The sequence below is a fragment of the Maylandia zebra genome, unplaced genomic scaffold (genome assembly GCF_041146795.1).
Source record: "Maylandia zebra isolate NMK-2024a unplaced genomic scaffold, Mzebra_GT3a scaffold01, whole genome shotgun sequence".
Lineage (NCBI taxonomy): Eukaryota > Metazoa > Chordata > Actinopteri > Cichliformes > Cichlidae > Maylandia > Maylandia zebra.
This window is the reverse complement of record NW_027490031.1, coordinates 1,246,420-1,266,983: the sequence shown is the minus strand read 5'-3', so window position 1 is coordinate 1,266,983 and position 20,564 is coordinate 1,246,420. Positions and strand designations below refer to the sequence as shown.

At 43.1% G+C, this 20,564-nt stretch overlaps 1 protein-coding gene across 1 annotated transcript; it reads right to left on the bottom strand.

The window, feature by feature from the left end:
* Nucleotides 1-3,247: 3,247 nt before the first annotated feature.
* LOC101475247 (H-2 class II histocompatibility antigen, E-S beta chain) lies at nucleotides 3,248-10,814 on the bottom strand. Its single transcript, XM_004574051.3, has 8 exons — nucleotides 10,735-10,814; nucleotides 7,258-7,530; nucleotides 6,767-6,980; nucleotides 5,096-5,163; nucleotides 4,906-5,013; nucleotides 4,441-4,587; nucleotides 3,970-4,075; nucleotides 3,248-3,773 (listed from the first exon to the last, which is right to left on the bottom strand). Exons 1-8 carry the CDS (start codon nucleotides 10,787-10,789, stop codon nucleotides 3,752-3,754), a joined length of 993 nt encoding a protein of 330 aa, XP_004574108.2. The 5' UTR covers nucleotides 10,790-10,814; the 3' UTR covers nucleotides 3,248-3,751.
* Nucleotides 10,815-20,564: the final 9,750 nt, after the last annotated feature.

The following is a 20,564-nucleotide window of genomic DNA, read 5'->3' as shown; positions in this document are numbered from 1 at the left end:
AGATTCACTCTTCCCAGTCTGGTGCAGGTCTACAATACTTTTCCTGGTGTCCTTCGAAAGCTCTTTGGTCTTGGCCATGGCGGAGTTTGGAGTCTGACTGTTTGAGGCTGTGGACAGGTGTCATTTATACAGATGATGAGTTCAAACAGGTGCCATTCATACAGGTAACGAGTGGGGGACAGAAAAGCGTCTTACAGAAGACGTTACAGGTCTGTGAGAGCCAGAGATTTTCCATGTTTGAGGTGACCAAATACTTATTTTCCACCCTGATTTACGAATAAATTCTTTACAAATCCTACCATGTGAATTCATGGATTTTTTTTCACATTCTGTCTCTCACAGTTGAAGTGTACCTCTGGTGCAAATTACTGACCTCTGTCATCATTTTAAGTGGGGGAACTTGCACAATCGGTGGCTGACTAAATACTTTTTTGCCCCACTGTATTTTTACTTGACTTTGGCCTTTGACTTGAGATTATTTATATATTTTTGCATTTAAGAAAATGTTTTCTTTAAAAAGTTAAACTTAAACATAAACAAGAAAATGTTTTAGTTGTTTGTTTGTTTTTGACAAATGTTGTATGGAGTTAAATTTTAAAAACTGCAATATTAAAAATAGAAACAAATGAACAGTTCATTCTGTTTTGAATATTTATTATTGTTTGTTAATAAGACAAAAGTAGTTCTTATTAGATTACATGAGAACTAAAGTAATCACTCTAATCTGAACATTTGCTCACACTGATTATGGTAAACCAGTATTTGCTCAGGTTACTTTAAACATATCACTTTTATCACTGAATACAATAAACTCGAACTCATATCAAGTAACTTGTAAATAACTGTTCATATAAAGCCATTATTAAACAATGTGTACATTGGTAATTTTAATTGCGTCTCACCTCAAAACACACATAAAAAACATAAATTGAAAAGATATATGAGCCTGATTAACCTCACTGTTACAAATACCACCGCAGGGAAAAGGGTAACACCACCTGGGTCTGGGTGCAGTTTCCCCCTCCAGGGGCAGGGGTACCTAGACCCGGTTTGTAGAGTACGCTTGGGGAGTGTGATCGCGTATACAGTGTCTCTTTATATTTGTCTCCACGTCGGTTGAGTGTGAAGTGCATATGAGAGCATGAGGGTGGGAATGGATGTTTGTGTCTGTGTGTGCCTGTATGTTTGTATTTATATGTCAGGTTGGGTATCAGACGCCACCTCTCTGGGGACATCTCGGGCCTTCCAAGGTTTGGAGGCCTATCTCCACCCACCACCACTTCTCCTGCCGGTGGCGGACTCCCTCAGGTGTCGGTGCGTTGGTGGTTCTTTGTATCTGGGGGTGGGCGTCCGGGTACACACCGGCTCACTCCTTGGCGGCCGCTTATTGGGGCTCGCTCGGGCCATTTCGGAGGTGAGGTGCCCCCGGCCTCTCAGCCTGGGGCTCGGTCACTCAGGCACAGCTGGCTGCCGGCGGAGCCCACGGGCGCATCACTGCAACTCCCCCTGGCTTCTGCTCCGCGGCTGCTGAATGAGCCCTCATCTGGGACTCTCCTTAGCTCTTACTGGGACAGTGGCGCGGCTGCCCCTCTGTGGGTCTTCCTTGGTCTCTTGTGTTCTGGGGGCCTCTGGATGTCTGGAGTTTTGATCTCCTCCATACCCCCCGCTTGATACCATAAAGGACAGGGCTGTGGCTCCCCACACTCCCTAGCAGATCATTACATGGAGAAACCTTTGGAATGCAAGCATGCTGATCCACACAGGTATGCACACAGGTGTACACATGGGTATTCACAGACGCGGACTAAAGCTTTCTTGGCTGCTGCCTCAAAGCACACTGTGCGCTGTCTATCTTGCGTGCTGAACAATATCGTCTATTATTTAGTAACTATTGATATCTATGACTAGCTAGTTTATTGTGATGGTGCTTTTTTTTCTATTATTATGTTGCTCTTTGTTGTTTGCTGTCTCCTCTGTTTGTTTTTTTGTTTGTTTTCTCCATACAGGTGACCCAGGAGTTTTTTTTGTTGTTTGTTTTTTTTTTCTCTCTTCCCCCCCCCCTTCTCACCGTCTCTTCTCCCCTTTGGTTTTCTTTCTTTCTCTCCCCCTCTTTCATTCATTCCCCCTGTCCTATTAAAAAAAAAAAAAAAAAAAAAAAGATGACAAAGGATGAACTGAAGCTCCGCCATCACGTGATGTCGCATGCTGCTGTTTCTGATGTCATTTAAAAAAGAAAAAAAAAAAAAAAAAAAAAAAAAACCAAATACCATTTGTGCATCATTAGCAAAGCTACTGTACTTGAAGCTCACTTTACCTGCTACCAACAAGGGTAGCTACCAACTTTGATTACTTCTAATCAGTTTCCAAAGTTATGCTTTACTTTAACATGTTTACAACAATCTTATCATTGTTACTGTTTTACATAGGAGTCATTTTGAGGACAATTACTCCACCTGGGTAATAAAATAAAGAGGCACGGATCATACTTTGTTTAAAGCGTCAACTACAGGATTTATTCTGCAGGCTTCCCTATAAGGCTTCTTCCTGAGAGCATTGTGGCATCTTTAGGGAATCCAGTTTGATAAAACTTCAAGAGTAATTAGATAAAAACTGAATCTGAACAAAAAATATTACTGTGGTGTCCATTTTTTTAACTTGCGTTAAAACATGAACTGAACTGTAATCCCCAGAACTTATGCACCATTTTTATATCTCTTGACTTTTTAACTATTATTTTAATCCATATTTATGTCTTAAAACTACATTTTTAACCTTTCACAAAGACTATGTAGCATAAGTACCACACTGGGTTTTTTTTGGATCATCATAATTACTTAAAGCTGGTCTATGTTCAGCATTGCAAGTAACTAATCATGACTAAAAAAAATAGTCATATTTCACAATTAAGAAAAAAACTTGCTGATGTCCACTCAGGAAAAGGGGGATTTATAGTCAGGGTTGGGGGTTAGGATGTGATCGTTATTATGGTTACAGAGCTGTAGTACGGTTTTGGGATTAGAGTTTGATGTGTTGTGTGATGGTGTTTACACGCTGCAAAACTGTAATATCACCACAATGTGGTTGGTCACTTGGACCGGCATCAGTTTGATGATCCAGGAGCAACACCGTCAAGAGGATACACATTGTGCCTCTTTTTGAGCAGCTTAACTAAACACAGACACACAACGAAGAGTGAAAACTACTTTCCTACGTCTTTTACAGTGTTTGAAAGAAGACAGCGATCACATGACTGTGGAATCTGCTTTATTGAGGAAAGGATCAGGAAGTGAAAATACAACAAACAGCTGACAGCTCAGAGTGTGGTTTCATCTTTGCATCCATCTGTGTGTGTGTGTGTGTGTGTGTGTGTGTGTGTGTGATGACACTGGAAAGTCACACACACAAACACCCACAGAGCTCCGCCCCCTCCAGCCTTACATCCAAACAAAGCAATCAGACACTCAGTTTCCCAGCACACACCTCGCTGTCCTCCGGCCTGCACAGACCAGGTCCATCCTGGAGGAAGCTCACCTGAGCAGTTCCTCCTGTCAGACAGCTGTAAAGACTCTGAGAACACTCTGCACACACTACATGATGACTCCACCACTGAGGCTCCAGTAGATCCACCACAGTCCAGTTTCAGCCTGACTCAAACAGCCTGGATCAAACACAGAGCTGCCAACTGCTGCTGCTTTTGCTTCCAGCTATCAGACAGAAGCAGAACCAGCTCCAGGTCTACAATCAGGATCCACTACTGGGAACCAGCATCAGTCCTGGGGCACAGAGAGAGAAAACAAGGAGACGGCTCATCATGAGAACAGGACCTGTATTGCTTTAACCAACAGCTCCAAACTGGTCCCCACAGTCTGCTGGTGTGTAGCAGCAGATGTGCCGGCACAAAGACTAGAAATCTTTTATGATCTATTCAAATGAATCATGAGGATAAATCAAAGCAGCCTGGAGCAACACCTGGTTTTGGACTGATTGGGGAAGAAGTCGTAGACTCTGCAGAGTGCCAAGACAGGATGACGACCACCAGGGGGCGTCATGGAGTGAAGCCTGGCCAATGGCATCACTGGAACATAAAAAATAAAAACAGTCTGAACACAGAAGGGAAACTTTGACACATAATAAACTGCCAGCTGTTGGCAGCTGAACACATGAAGAAGAAGCTGAGACGTCTTCACTAAAAGTGCTTTTATAAAACCTCCACATGTACACCCGAACACGTTGTTCTCCATGAGACCAAATCTCACTCAGATCTAGAAACACCTGGTACCCTCACACAGTTTTAATGTCTCACTGATGAAGTTGAATTATGAATATTTTTTTCCAGTGGACTGTGTGTGAGACACCCGGTTTTACTGTGAAAGGAGCAGAACTGCAGACGACACTAGTTTTACATAAAGATGAAACCATCAGCAGCAAACAGTGAGTCACCTGACTTAGGCAGAACATTTGTGAAGCAGAGCTCAGAGTCGGGTTTGAAGAACATCTCCTTCTGAGGTCTCCACAAGCTCAGAGCTGCAGGATCTTTGTTCCAGTCCTCTGCCTGTTTCTCACCGAACCTGTGAGCCAAAGATGTATCTGCAACACAGAGAACGAGGGTCAAAGGTCAAAGGTGATGGCTCAGGCTGAACTGACACGTCACAGTTCTAATGTTTTTTTGCCTAAAACTTAAACCCAACAATCCAACTGATCCAATCAGTCCAAGTTATCCTTACTTTGGACTAACTGAAGCCCTTCAGGAGCTCCATTAGCTTCTGGAAGTCACAGCTTCTCTTTTCTTTGTTGCAACTATAGTCTGGTGTTAATTAATTTTAGTCTGATCTAACCTGGTTTTCGCCTGGGATAAACTGGTTTTAGTCTGGTTTAAACTGGTGTTTCAGTGAGTGCTGGTCTGACCTCCACTCTTCCTCCTGTAGATGACTCCAGCCACAAACAAGATCAGGCCCAGGATCAGTCCTATGGCTCCAACTATGATCAGTCTCTCTGTTTCAGGCATGGGCGGGACTGAAGACACACAGGTGAGAGTCACACAGGTGAACGGACACACAGGCAGTGTACAGGTGTGTCGATACAGACAGGTATTTACCCCAGTTAATAATCAGTGGTTCATCCAGGCTGGCGTGCTCCACCATACAGGAGATCTTCTCGCCAGACCTTCAACACAAACACAAACCAACATCACTGATATTTATCTGATTTGTGTGATCAGCTGATGGTTACCTGATCACCTGTAACACATTTTATATCATGGACATGACTCACAAATAGGGATGGGTACTGGTATCCAGTGCCATGATGGCACCGGTTCTGACATAAACGGTAGCAACCAGACCGAAAAGCAGCACACATTTCGGTGCTTTTTTTTCCTGAGATGTCATACACTTTGAATTCTAGCCAATCATTTTACGTTTCTGAGGATAGTAGGCGGGTCCAGGTACGTACGTTCTTTTAGAGCAGAGCTACAGATTAAAAATGCCCAAGGCGAAGCGGTCAAAAGTCTGGCTGTACTTCACAGCAAAATATGCAAACTCAGCAGCCTGCAACAAGTGCTTTAAGCTGATACTGTGCAAAGGAGGTAACACCTCAAATCTGATGAAACACCTGGCGACGCATAGCGTTTTTTTAAAAGCCGAAAAATGCGCCGTATTTGATAGCTTGCTGTGAGACCTCACACCGAGCACATCTACTGCGGGGTGGGCTGCCTGTTATCGGTCCCGGAGTTAGCAACATCCCCCAAAAACCCGAAGAGGAGAGTCCTGGCCCCTAGCCCTGCCAGTGTAGCAGAAATGATGATGGATGATGATGCAGCAGCAGCCGTTCTTCTCTGCGTGAGTAGTTTAATGTTGGCCGTGTGTAATTTACGTTGAGTAGGCTAACCACGTTATTACATTAATGCATGTAAGGTGAACTAGCAAACACCGTCGTAGTTACATGCAGCTGTTTGATGGCAGATACTCCCTTCATCCTGGCCAAAAAGGCTAAAATGACAAAAGAAAAAGTGGAAAACAGTTAAACATGAGAGGTTTTTGGACGATGTTTGTGTTTTTTCCATTGTTTAAGCACTGCTTCCAGCCAAGAGTGATACCATATATGCCCTCTAGCTGCAGAAAAGGCTAACATTGTTATCTTTTTACAAAAAAAAAAACAGCTAAACATGAGAGGTTTTTGGACCAATTGTGTGTTCTCCATTCTTTAAGCACCGGTTCGAGCACTGTTTAAGCACCGGCACCGTTTCAAAAGTACCGGTTTGGCACCGGTATCGGATAAAACCTAAACGATACCCATCCATACTCACAAAGGTGTGGAAAAGAGAAGTTATGGAAATGTTCACATAACTGAATCAGCAATCGTCCTGTTTTAAACTTTCAACAATATTAAACACAATCTTGGGGACTTCCTGTTTTCGATCTCAATTTTCAGACAGTTCCTGATGAAACACTCGGCTCTGCAGAAACTGGAACCTTGGATGGGTTCAGTTTTAGCAGGAATGAGGAAGAAGAAGAGGGAACAGCTTTCACAGGCTGAGCTGTGAATATGGGATGTTGTGGTTATTCAAACTAAAGTCAGTGAGCTGGAGCCACAGAAGAAAACTTGGACAAAGATCAGAGTTAACAGCCTGAGCTGAAGGATCAGACCCTTCAAACATCACCATTGAAGGAGTTTGGTGCTGACAGTGGAATTATCCAGGAGAGGGCACACGTGGTCAGACTGTCCAGGCAAACAAAGAGTCCTGGTCCCAGGTTTGACCTGGACTCACCTGGGCATGTACTCCAAGTGGGAGTGGACCTGGTAGAGCCAATCACCATTTGCAAACTCTTCAGTGGAAGTGATATCAGAGGTTGTTTCCTGTCCATTTCTCAACCAGCTCACTTTGATCAGTTTAGGGTAGAAGTCATAGACGCTGCAGACCAACATGGCAGGATGGTGACAACCAGGAGCCATCGTGGAGTGAAGTCTGGCTGATGGTTTCACTGGAACATCAGGAGGAGGAGGAATGTTTTTATTTCATTCAAAGTTAAAACTGCAACACAATAAAGCTGAAGTGACTTTATAAATATAACAAGCCTGAAATGGCTACAGAACTACAGAGATTATGTAGTTTTAACTGAATGTATCAGATTAAACCTTCAGCAGTGTTAACTTTAAACTATGTGCAGAGAGTTCAGTCAGGAGTTGTGTTGTCAATGATGGCATCATGTGATGAGGTTTATATGACAATCTGATGATGTCACAGAAATACAGACTCACCTGATTTAGAAAGAACATTTGCGTACCAGAGGTCAGTGTTGTGTTGGCAGTACGTCTCCTTCTGAGCTCTCATTTGAGCGAGTATTGCCTGATCTTTGTTCCAGTATTCTGCCTCCTTTATACCAAACTCAGTGTATCCAACAAACCTCCCCACATCGCTGCTGAACCTGACATGCTCTATCTTGTTGTAATAGTAAGATCTGATGAACTCGATGTCCTGCAGCTCAGTGGAGTTAAACAGGCAGCGAGTTGAAGAGTAACACTCATATCCATCTGAAACACAAAGATTAGAGAATCACTCTCCTGTAGTAGTCTGGGAAACCTTTAAGAGCAGGTTGTTGAAATGATATCATCATCATATCTTCACCTTAGTTAGATCATTAAGCTTACCAACAGAGTATCAATTCAATTTCATATACATAAAAATGATTCACAAAAACACCAAGATCCTATAATATTAGAGAGGTAACCCCAGCAATCTTAAGATGTGCAAAGTTGGAAACAGTGGAAGAGAGAGAAACAACCAACAGAACCAGGATCAGGAAGAAGCACTGCCATGGCTGGTTATGGTAAAGAAGAACAAAAAAGGAGAACCAAGACAGATGAGACAAAACACAAACTACAGGAGATAGTTTAATGCACAAGTGAAAGAAATGGGAATCCCCCAGTAGCCTAAGTTCTATTGCAGTATAACTAAGGGAGGATTCAGGGTCACTAGGGTCCAGCCCAAATTTTTACTTTAGCAAAAAGGAAAGTGCTAAGAATATTCTCAATAGTGGGCCTGATTATTCAAATATGTATGCAAGGAGAAGCATTTTAAATTTGGAGAAACCAGTATGGGTTACATAAATATTAATGTGTGCATTGAAGGATATATAAAAATGTCAAGAGTCCTTGAAGTGTTACTGGAGAAAAACCCTGTCCAGTATTTCGTTAGACACCATGTTTCAGAAGTTTTTGTGAGGTCCAAATATGACGACCTCAGTTTGTCTGAATAAAGGACAACACATCCACGTGTTTATGTCTTTAATACATACCTGTGTGTTGCAGCAACATTTCAAAACAATGTATTTTGGTTAGTTAGTAACGCGTGATGGTCTAATGTGTAAATGCAATGTTGCAGAAAAGTCTCTGTGTGACTGAATATTAAAGAGTGTTTGTAATGAGACCCTGAATAGGAATATGTAGAATAAGGACACAGATCTTCTGCATATAAACTGACATTTACCTTCATTCGTGTAGGATGTACAGTTAAAAATCAGATGTACAGTTAAAAAACAGAGAACTGTGTAGTCTCACTGTTTGTGTAAGTACAGTTAAGAAGAAGAGATGTTAACCACTTCTCACTTTATTTCATGAGTCATTTGTTCTAGTGCCTTGTCTTTATTTTTACTTCCCCTCTCATTGTATAAACTACATGTACTCAGTGTTCCATATTAGGACCATTGCTTTTTTTCTCTCCACAAAAATAACCTTTTTGAAAATTTATCAAATGCTATATTCCATCTTTGTGCAGATAACACAATTATCTATTGTTTAGATACTTCATTAATAGAAACTCTTTAATTTCCTTAAGCTGCCTTTGATGTTGTTCACTCCCATTTTTCTCTCCATACACCCTAAAAAATGCTGGGTTATTTTCATAACTCCACTTCTGGGTAAAAGCCGTAGGTTCATAAGTTGGGTTATTGTGACCAAATGTTGGTTCAAAAGTCATGACTCAGGAGTTAGGTTGGTGATGTGCTGGGTTCTTCAATTCCCTCCACAGCTTGACTAATTCTGTTGGGTCATAGGTTCGGCAGCTTTGATAAAATATTGGGTCAACATTTCACCCAATTGTTGGGGTTGAAGGTAAGCCTCAGAGGTCTTCACAAACTGCCTGTGACTTGATCACATATCACTGGACTACTTCTCCACTACTATGAAATAAAATATGGTAAGTAAAAAGTGAATTATAACAGTTTGAAAATCATAGGGTTATTTTTGATAATGCAATTTATTGGTTTATTTTAGAACTTTACCTACTCATTAAAGGTATTTTAACAGATAACACCAGCTAGCTTGGGATGAAGAAAGTTATTTCTACTTAAAAATGCTTGATATTATCTTTTGAAGTTATTATTTGAAATGAGGCTGAGGAAATGAAGCTCCACATTTGACCCAGTGTGGGGTTACAGATTTGGTCATTTTTAACCCAGCATTTTTTATGGTGTAAGTTGGAGTTAAATGCAGACAAATACAAGCTCATGTTGTTTTCAAAGTGCAAAGACTGTTAGCTATGTTTCATAAGATTAAAACCATTCAAGGGACTGAAATTAAAATGGTTACATCTAATAAGTATCTAAGTATCATTATAGATCAGAATTTGTCATTTAAAACTCACGTTCAAGGGCTTGTTTCTTTTTTGGGCATTCTTTTTTCGTTCTTTCTATAAGTGAGGAAAAACTTGATTTCTGTAACTTTTTTCCCTTTATTGGATTCTGCTTTTACAAATGCACCTGCTTAGTACTTGAAGAGGTTGGAGACTGTTTACAATTGTGTTTGACATTTTATTAATGGTTGTGGAACTTGACTACATCACTTTTCTCTGTATGCTGCTGATAAATGTCCACTTCTGTATATCTGCAGACTTTCACATTGGTTGTTTTTTTTATCTATAAATCTCTCCTTGGGCTGGTTCCCTCTTATCTGTGCATGTGTATATGGGTAAGAACCACAACCAATACAGCCTTTGTTCTCGAAAATCATACAATTAATTGTCCTGAAAATAAGAGTAGAATTAGGGAAAAATGTCTTTTTCCTAATTGTAGGATGCCCTTGTTTCCTGGAATAATCTGCAGAAGGAGCTGAAATTGTGAGAAATGGTTACCCTGCAGGAGTTTAAGTCAGTTTTAAAGGAACAAGAGAATAACTCTTTTAGTCAGTGTGACTGGTTTCAATTGTCACTCTTAATGATGTGCTATTGTTAAAGTTTCACCTGTTTGTATAGAATATTGTATGTGTTTTAAATTGTTGTTATGTGTTGTATATGTTTTTACTTTTGCCACCATGATTCCAGGCCTCTCTTACAAATGAGATTTTAATCTCAGTGAGATAAATAAAGGCTTAAATGTTAAATACATGGCATGCATGACTGAGTCTAACCGTTACTTTTATAATTGATTTAATACGAGCAAAGTAAAATGAAGCAGCAAAATGGTCTTTCTGAAATTATTTGTTTTATTCAGCAGTTTAATAAGTAGACTGATGGATGAATTCATTAATCCAGCTGTGATGCTGTAAAGCTTAATGATAGCTGAAACAGTGAACTTCAGCCCTGAGAGGCAAACGGGGATCATCACAGGTGATGGTTACAAACAAAAATGCTGCTGTGCATCAACCACAATAAAAATCACATCTCATCCTTCACTTTCCTTTAATCAGCGAACACTCTGTAACTGTGACTGATCATGTGTTTGATTAGTGTATTGATCTTACCTGCTGTGCAGATGTTGATGAAGAGAAGCGTGAAGCATAAAAACATTGAAGCCATGTTCCTGAGTTCTCCTGGCAAGCTCTGACACAGTCTGACTGAGAGCTGCTGTAAAAATCAGAGTGCAGGGTCACGTGACCACAGCATCAGCTGTTACCAGGAAGAAATTGCTCAAATATTTTATTAGTGTTGTGAAATCAGTTTCACCCCGGTTCTTTTATTCCTCGAAGCTTCCAGAGACGGCACCGGAACTCAGTAGTTATTTCACAAAACCTTTATTCATCTTTATTCATCTTCATTTAAGCATGCACTTCTAGAAGGGAAGACGAGGCCGATGTCCATCTGCAAAATCTTCACCCCTTTGTTAGTTACAGCCAGCTTTATAGAAGCGACCCCATCATCAAACCCCCATGGTGTGCTGCAAACTCTGTGTCTGTGTGTATGCACGAGCACATGTGTGCGCGTATCCGTATGCCTATGTGAGTGCACGTGAGTGACTGAGTGTATGCGCGTACCTGTGTGTATGTGTGAGTGCACGTGACTCCCTGCCGGTCATAAAAGTCCATCTCCCTTCCAGACCACAATTATCCAGTTACAAATGTTGAGACCCCCACCCAGGTATCCTCTGGGGAATTTCCACTCAGCATTAACTCCTCTTTGTCTTACTTTTACAGTTCAACTGGGGGAGGGTCTCAAACAATCTACTCCTAAGTTCATGACACAGTCAGGCCTTTATTTATATCCAGGGCAGTGTCAGTGTCTCACAATTCTATGTCCTATCTAACACATTCCTAAACTCTAAAATAAGCTAAACATTCCTACATTAGGTTTTTATCAAATTATGCAAAAAACCAAAAACAATATTTTGTTATATTGTTTTGACAGTTCAGGATGTGCCCTGCCTTTAAATAGGCTCTAGCTACTCTGCGATGCTAATTGGATAAGCTGAAGAGAATGGATAGATGTTGTTAGTTATAAATCAGAAACTCCTAAATGTGTGAAACTATTTCAAATTATTGTGATTACTGAGAGTTTTAATTGGTTTAATTGCTGTGATTTGGTAAAGTTTACAGTGATCAACTATGTTGGACTGGTACAGAGCAGCTGTGGTGTTCATGGTCAGTGTGATGCTACATGAAGGGCAGCAGATATTTATATTTGATGTAATGATGCTGAGTAAATTCTCTCACTGAATTTGACCTTCAGCGCTAGCTTTATAGAGTCTAGTGGTTGAAAATTGGTCGGGTAACTTGTGAAGCATCAGCTTATGCCTTGTTGTATTCAGTTTAATCTGCCGATCAGCTGATAAAGAAGAAAAATCTACTGGAGCTCAAAATGCAGGTTTTTATTTGACTCATCTCTAAGTGACTGTTTTCTCATCTCCACCATTGCACATGATCCAACCTTGGGTTGTTAGACCCCAATAACACTGGACTAGTTCACCAATGACAATAAAGGAGCTCTCTACATATCACACCTTTAAGGAACATCTTATAAAACTGGTCTGAAAGAAAGAAAGAAGGCGAATGGATTACCTTCCACCAGACTCCCCAACCAGTAACTTACACGTGAAATGAACTCTGCACTCAAACATCCACCAGCACCAGCAGAGCTCAAATGTATCTTCAGTCAGCCCGAATGTTTCATTTTGTATTTAAATGAATCACTCAGAATCTGTTTTTGGCTTTTTTAACAAGGTGGATTTATAAATCAATAAATAAATCAATAATTATTGATCACAGTTAAATAAAGTGTAGTTTGAAGGCAGAAAACTTATTCTGAGCTCTCAGTGAGAATTCAAAAACAGGGCTTTTCAGTATTTCCTTCATCTGAGCTCAGACAGACCAAACTGCCTTCTGTTCCAGCATTCAATGACACAACACTGAATCGGGGAATCTTTGCACTCTGGCTGGTTGTTGTAGAAGAACATCTTATAGTGCAATCACATTTTATCATCAATAATTAATGATAGGTTTGTAGCTTGAACCTATTCGCTGGAACGTTGAAGACAATATAATTACACAGCAAAAGCATTGAACACCAAGTAGGCAAAGTTCTTCTTGTTACTCATGCATGAGGGGAGACCTGCCTGGAGTCAAGTGTCGTTCCATCACTTGACCCCTGTCAGACTCTCAGCCAGGTTCCCCATAGCACTCCTTTTATTGTGGTGACATGAATATGCATAGGGTCATTAACATATAACATCTTACATAGGTATACATGTGAACAAAGAATACTGTGTGTGTGTGTGTGGGGGGGGGGGGGGGGGGGGGTCAGAGTGTGACCCCATAAATGACTTCCCTAAACCTGCTGGTTTGGAAGTCCAACAGTTCATCTAAACAAAAGGCACTTAGCCTAAAACAGACACAGCCACGTTTATCCTACCATAAAACAATAAAACAACGACCTCTTCCCATGCTCCCAGGATGTAGGTGTGCATTCCAGTGTGGAATACACACCAAGCCTTTGCAGCCTGCTAAAGATCACACATCCTATCACTACACAATTGATTATACACCTCTAAGCATATATGGTTAAATGTTTCTAAGCATAAATGACAATCAACAATACAAAACCTAACATTCCCCCCTTTTTGACCTTTATGCTAGAAAAGTTCCCAGTTATGATCACCTCATGTCTGACAGTTTCAATGCAAACATTTTTATACACAGCATATGTCAAATCACCCTAAATTACTGTAAAAGTACACAGTTTAACAAATGTATTAGCAGTTATCCCATTCCTCATTGATTTCATCCAATGGCAAACTGCATCATACGAGCAAACAAATGAATTGTTAATTTAATAGTTAAAATAAGAAAGTAACATTTTCAAAAACATCCCAGCTCTGCGGTGATCACCCATCATCTGTGCAGAGTGGTTTTAGTTCGGCAGGGCGTCATGAATGTTTCTTCCAGTTGTTTCCATCACTGTCCATAGGACCAGAGTCCAAATGTATGTAGAATAGACATTAAAACATACCAGTTGGTTTTGTTGTTTGTCAACATGGGTCTCAGCTATCTCCAAAGCTGCAGACCTCTCAGCACTCTAGTTTTATGGCCTCTACCAACCCCCATCACCTCACTTCAGGCCTTCGTCCTGTGAGGGGGATACTTATGACTCCTCCATTGTCCACGCTCTGCAGTAAAACCCCTCTGTGGAAAGGGTGCTGGATCCAGTTATCTTACTGCTGTTGTGATCCCAGCAGCCTTCAGAATGTCATCGTATGCACAGTATAGTGGCACAGCATTAGGTGATGGTCATAGGAAACTGCTGTCATCACCACCATAGCTTCTGGTTCCTGTGCTTTCACAGAATCATGATGCCATCCTCAGACTCCCTCTGCGCTGTCGATGGAGCTTGGCACGCTCCCCTCATCCTTCAGGTGCCCGTCTGTTGTCCACAATCTCCTCTGTTGGCCTCTGGAAAGCCCCTTTGGCACAGCTCTCATTCCAACGCAGCTTCATGGTCCTTGCTGTGGCTCCAAAGTCTGATCTCATGATGGGCCCCAACCAGCTCGACCTTTGTTTTTTTTTGTTTTTTTTGTTTTTTTTTTGCCTGTCCCATTTGGTTCTTTAGCCATCAGAATTGTTGTCTGAAGACCAACAAGGATACCCAATGGATTTACTTTGCCAAATGGATCTTCGTGGCATTGCCGTATTGGTCCATTTGGTCGATCTTTGTTTTTATTATTTATTATATTTTATTTTCAGATGTTACAGACGGGACAGACATGAGTGAGGGATAGGAAAGGGAGAAAGAAAGAGGAAGGAAAGGAAAAACAGAAGGGGAGAGGGACAGTGAGAAAGGGGGGGAGAAAAAAAATAAAAATCTCCTGGATCACCTGTTGAGAGAAGAATAGAAGACAAAAAAAAACAAAGCAACATACTAAACACAACACCATCGCATTAATCTAGCTAAGTGTAAACAGCAGTATATACTAAATATTCAATGTTGTTGTGCAGCACGCAGGACAGATGTGCTTCGAAGTAGTAGCCAAGAAAGGTGTAATTTAAGTCTACGAGCAGTGAACACCCGTGTGCATACCTGTGTGGATCAGCGTGCTTGTATTCCAAAGGTTTCTCCATGTAACGATCTGCTAGGGAGTGGGGGGGGGGGGGGCCACAGCCCCGTCCTCCAGGGTATGAAGCAGGTATGGAGGAGATCAAAACTCCAGACATCCAGAGGCCCCCAGAACACAAGAGACCATGGAAAACCAACAGAGGGGCAGCCGCGCCACTGTCCCAGCAAGAGCTGAGGAGAGTCCCAGATGAGGGTTCACTCAGCAGCCACGGAGCAGAAGCCAGGGGGAGTTGCAGTGACGCGCCCGTGAGCTCCGCCGGCAGCCAGCTGTGCCTGAGTGACCGAGCCCCAGGCCGAGAGGCCGGGGGCACCCCACCTCCGAAGTGGTCCGAGCGAGCCCCAGGTTCCAGGCCCCGATAAGCGGCCGCCAAGGAGTGAGCCGGTGTGTACCTGGGCGCCCACCCCCAGACACAAAGAACCACCAACGCACCGACACCTGAGGGAGTCCGCCACCGGCAGGGGAAGTGGTGGTGGGTGGAGATAGGCCTCCAGCTCGACCTTTGACCTCAACCACTGCCTGGGCTGTCAGCTATGCCTGGAATGGTTCTCGCTTCTCACTGGGCCTCTGAAGATTTCTCAGGAGATCCCTTTCAGCAGACTGCTGCATCTTTATTTCCTTGCTAGGAGGAAAAACTTCTATTTGGAGAGCATGTCAACAATCATCAAACCACATTCTTTAGTTCAGTGAACTTCACTTATAGGCCATCAAATCCTCATCTGACCATGGATGCACCATTTGCATAGGTTTAATACCTGTAAATGAACTGTTAATCACAAAAATCACTGCAACAATCATAGAAAACATTGTGTTTCATGTTAATCCTGGATCCCTCCTCTTGACGCATGGACACTCCCATGAGTCAACTCATCAAACCTGGATTCCTGTCTTAAAGAAAAAGGTTAGCTAGATCATGTCCCAGGCAACATCAGGGCATCTCCTCCGGAGTAGCTCCGTAACCCTGCAATAAAAGATGTCAGCGTGTTTTGCATATTAAGGTTGCTTAACACCTGGCTCTGCCAGGAGCCTGCATACACACCATCATGGCCTGGAAAACAAGATCTGGAAGTAAAATCAAACTTCACACTTGTAAACAATTGTATCATAAGAGTAATAAGCACTCAACATCAGCAAGACAAGTGTCATGTGCAGGTTTTCTCAAATCAGTAAACTACAATTATTACCACAATCAGCCCCAGACATGGATCATCCCATGTACTCAGTCAACATTAATGTAATCGGTGATTTTCCTCAAGTAATGTCACTCCACTCATATATTACTATGGGCTCAAAAGTGGCCAGCTAATGAGCTCCATTTTAAACTATTCCATAAACACCGTATCTCTTATTTGTTTTTCTCATGTCACTTGTCCGCTTCTGCCGAATCCTCTACATGTACTCTTAGAAAAACAAACATTAGCAATACACATTGATCGTGGTCAGACGGTGGTCAGACGGTGGTCAGACGGTGGTCAGACGGTGGTCAGACGGTGGTCAGACGCAAGTCGACAGGTTCCAGAGGTGCCATAAAAACACCATAAAGTCAACCATCCATAGCTGTGGAAAGAAGTGACACTAGTTTGCAACACAGGAAATTTCTCACATGTTATTCACATTGTCAAAGTAACCTTCACATTTTCCCAAAAACACAGTGTAACAGCATCACCAACTCATAACCTGTAAACATAGTTTTCTTCACACATAAACCCAGAAATCCTGTAGTAGGAAAAAACATCAACCAGCTGTCCTGGTATAAATCGCACCATCAATTCACATGAAGAACTGTAATGCTGTAGAAAAGAAATGTAAATGTTAGCGCTGCGCAGGTGTGTACACACTTTCTCACAGTGATCTCTGTGAGCAACACAAGGTAGTGAATAACACCCCTGGTAGATGCACAGACACAGAAAGTGGCATTTAAAAGGTCAAATCGTCATGCAACCTCGAATGTTGCTGTCATCTTTCTGCTCCTGTAAAAGGAAACACACATAGATTCATCTGCACCTTTTTCAGGTGGGGGTTAACTTCACACAGTAGTGTTACATCAGTAAAGTCTTGTCAGCTTTTGTCAGCTTTTACCAGTCAGTCAGTTTTTTTTTTCTTTCACTCATTTATTCATACATTCATTCTTTCTTTCTTTGCTGATAGTGGAATCGATTGTCGCATTACGTTTCCACTCTCAGCAAAATGACGTCATTTCAAAAAGAAAAAGAAGAACTTTAGATCTGATTACATCGCTGAATCCTTTTTAGGCAGGGACCTTCTTTTTAATTGTCCCAAATAAGTGGCTTTCTCCAGAGCCCATTTTAATGTGGAGAAACTCACTTGTAACAATTTCCTCGACGACGTGTCGTACAGCGCTTTCTGTTCTAATCGTGCAGATCTGCTCAAACAAGATTATTGAACAAAACTTTCAGTGCACTGTGAAAGTATCAAAATAAAAAGGCCTTGTTAAGTCATGACACAAACTCCTCATCTCAGGAGGGTAAATCATACCATTAGCATGGTTTATCATACCATCATACTAATTGGCAGGCTCAACTTCACAACAGAAGAAAAATCATCAGCTAGATTAACTCCAAACCAACCATCAGCTGCACAACACACAACATAACCCTAATGTCTTATTAGCTATGAGTTTAGTCACCAGGTCTGTGCTCTTCACTCATTTAGGGCACAGATTTTATTCAGTTTTCCTTTTTCCCTTCATCATAAAACATGTGACATGTTGTCATGAACTTCACAAAAGAAGTTTGTTCTGACGTACTCAGAGTTGTGTATCTAGGTGCAGGATTCACTCGCACATCAAAACAGGAAACTCAGTGTTTTAGAGTCTCCACTCAACACACAACAAACTCCAACTCCCATTCACTCGTGCTAGAATTCAGTCACCTTTCATTAATCTAAGAACGATCAACTAATTTGCATATCAGCTATTAACCCACTAAGATGACAGGACAACAGAAATGCATGTTCAAAATGTTATCACAAAAATAGAATTTCCCTCATACAGTAAATTACTTGTGCTGCATCAATCAAGCAGGAAGCATCTCCCAGGTTACTATATCAACGACTAAATTTATTGTCTGATCACTGGTTGGTCAAACCAGAATCTTTTTCCCACGAAAGTTAAACTGTTGTCCTGCAACCTAGAGAGTCAATTTTTTGCATTGGATAAATTCAGTATTTGATAACAAGTGTCTGCTAAATTGACACTATTTTAACACTGATGAAAGATAACAAGCTAATTTCATTGCATGTGTGTTTGTGTTATTAGGCAGGTTTAATGTATGTCTGTGGAGCTGCCTGGAGTCAAGTGTCGTTCCATCACTTGACCCCTGTCAGACTCTCTCTCTCTCTCTCTGTGTGTGTGTGTGTGTGTGTGTGTGTGTGTGTCCCCATAAATGACTTCCCTAAACCTGCTGGTTTGGAAGTCCAACAGTTCATCTAAACAAAAGGCACTTAGCCTAAAACAGACACAGCCACGTTTATCCTGTCATAAAACAATAAAACAACAACCTCTTCCCATGCTCCCAGGATGTAGGTGTGCATTCCAGTGTGGAATACACACCAAGCCTTTGCAGCCTGCTAAAGATCACACATCCTATCACTACACAATTGATTATACACCTCTAAGCATATATGGTTAAATATTTCTAAGCATAAATAACAATCAACAATACAAAACCTAACAATTACAACAATAAATAAAAACATGATAACTGTCACGGCGGGTGAGGTGAGCCGTGTGGAGGAAATGAAGGAGGATCCAAATGCAGGCAGTCGTGAAGGTGTAAAGGTGTTTTATTGAACATGAAAGTAAATACAAACGGCAAATGGAGCTAGAACTAAACTATACTGGGATCAACTAAACTACAGAGCACAAACCTTAACGAGAACGACCAGAAGAGACTAACGGCGGACAGCAGGGAGAACACATGGGTGAGACATGGTAGAAACGCAGATGAGGCAGGGTGGAATACACAGACGGACCAGCAACTACAATAACGGAGGACATGACTTAAATACACCCAGAGAAACACAGGGGAATTACACACAGGTGGTGGACACAGCTGGGAATGATCAACAAGACGAGACAGAGGTAAAATTGAACACACTCACATGAGACCCAGACTTTCACAATAAAACAGGAAGTGAGAACACCACACCAAGACGCAGACCTGACACTGAGAGACAGACAGAGTGACACATGGAACCTGAACTAAACTAAACGTGAGATACAACAGAGAACAAATCCTTAAACATGAAACTCAAATAATAAACATCATAATCATCATCATAAACACAACAAGAGAACAAGAAAACAATCCCTGATGCAAACTAAAACCAAAACATAATAACCTCAAACATGGAATAACAAAAACATTAAACTCCACATACTGGGTCCAACGGACCCAGACCCGTGACAGTACCCCCCCCTCAAAGGGCTGGCTCCCGACAGCCCCAAACAAAAAGCACAAGCACCAAGCCAGGGCGGGCGGAGGGGGCCCAGGAAGGAGGGCCTGAAACACAAAAAACCAGGAGCACGAGAGTCCAGAACCAAAACACGACTGTACACCAGTCCATAACACAGTCAGGGGGCCGACCATGCGCACAGCAACGGCGGCGACGGGCAAACAGTTCCGGGGACCGACCGTGCACACGGCAACGGCGGCGACGGGCAAACAGTTCTGGAGGCCGACCTCTTGGAAGGTAGTGGTGGCCACTGAACAGGTCCGGAGGACGGCCGCGGTGCCAGCGGCGGCGACGAACTTTTTCCGGAGGCCGTCCCCGAAGGCCATGATGCCATCTTAGAGGCCCGGAAAACGGCCGCAGAGGCGAGGCGGAACGGGTCGAGCTGGCTCCGACGGCGGTGTGGCAACCGCAGGACCAGACGAGGCGGGACCAGACGAGGCGGGACCAGACGAGGCGGGACCAGACGAAGGCGGAGCCGAGGCTGGACCAGGCGTGGATGAAGGCACGGAGGCTGGACCAGGCGTGGATGAAGGCGCAGAGGCTGGACCAGGCGTGGATGAAGGCGCAGAGGCTGGACCAGACGAAGCCGAGGCTGAAGCGGAGGCTGGACTAGATGAGACTGAAGCGGAGGCTAGACCAGACGAGACTGAAGCGGAGGCTGGACCAGACGAAGCTGAGGCTGAAGCGGAGGCTGGACCAGACGGCGGCGTGGGCGGAGCTGAGGCCGGACCAGGCGTGGATGACGGCAGCGGGACGGCTGCGGAACCTAACGGCAGCGGGACGGCTGCGGAACCTGACGGCAGCGGGACGGCTGCGGAACCTGACGGCAGCGACGCTGCAGGCGGTGCTGCGAATGGCGATGATGTGAATGCTGTAGGCGGTGGCGTGAATGCAGCAGGCGGTGGCGTGAATGCTGCAGGTGATGATGTAAAAGTCGCGGGGGACGATTCAACAGGTGACGGCTGAACCACTTTCCCCGGACCATCAGCAGGTGTGAGGATGTGCTGGCTGGGTCCCCCAGGACCCTCAGCTAACGAGGCGTGGTGTTGGGTGGGCTCCTCGGACCCTCCAGCGGACGTGGCTTGAGGCTGGACGGGCTCCTCGGGCCCTCCAGCGGACGTGGCTTGCGGCTGGACGGGCTCCTCGGGCCCTCCAGCGGACGTGGCTTGCGGCTGGACGGGCTCCTCGGGCCCCCCAGCAGACGACACTTGAGGCTGGCTGGGTTCTCCTAAACCCCCAGCAGACGACACTTGAGGCTGGCTGGGTTCACCTGAACCC

What these genes read in the sequence shown, in the direction of transcription:
- LOC101475247 (XM_004574051.3), bottom strand. Translation starts at nt 10,789, where the DNA reads ATGGCTTCAATGTTTTTATGCTTCACGCTTCTCTTCATCAACATCTGC. An exon ending in CATCAACATCTGCACAGCAG is followed by an intron (nt 7,531 to 10,734) that starts GTAAGATCAATA and finishes TTTGTGTTTCAG; the next exon opens with ATGGATATGAGTGTTACTCT. An exon ending in CACTTGGAGTACATGCCCAG is followed by an intron (nt 5,164 to 6,766) that starts GTGAGTCCAGGT and finishes TTTGTGTTGAAG; the next exon opens with GTCTGGCGAGAAGATCTCCT.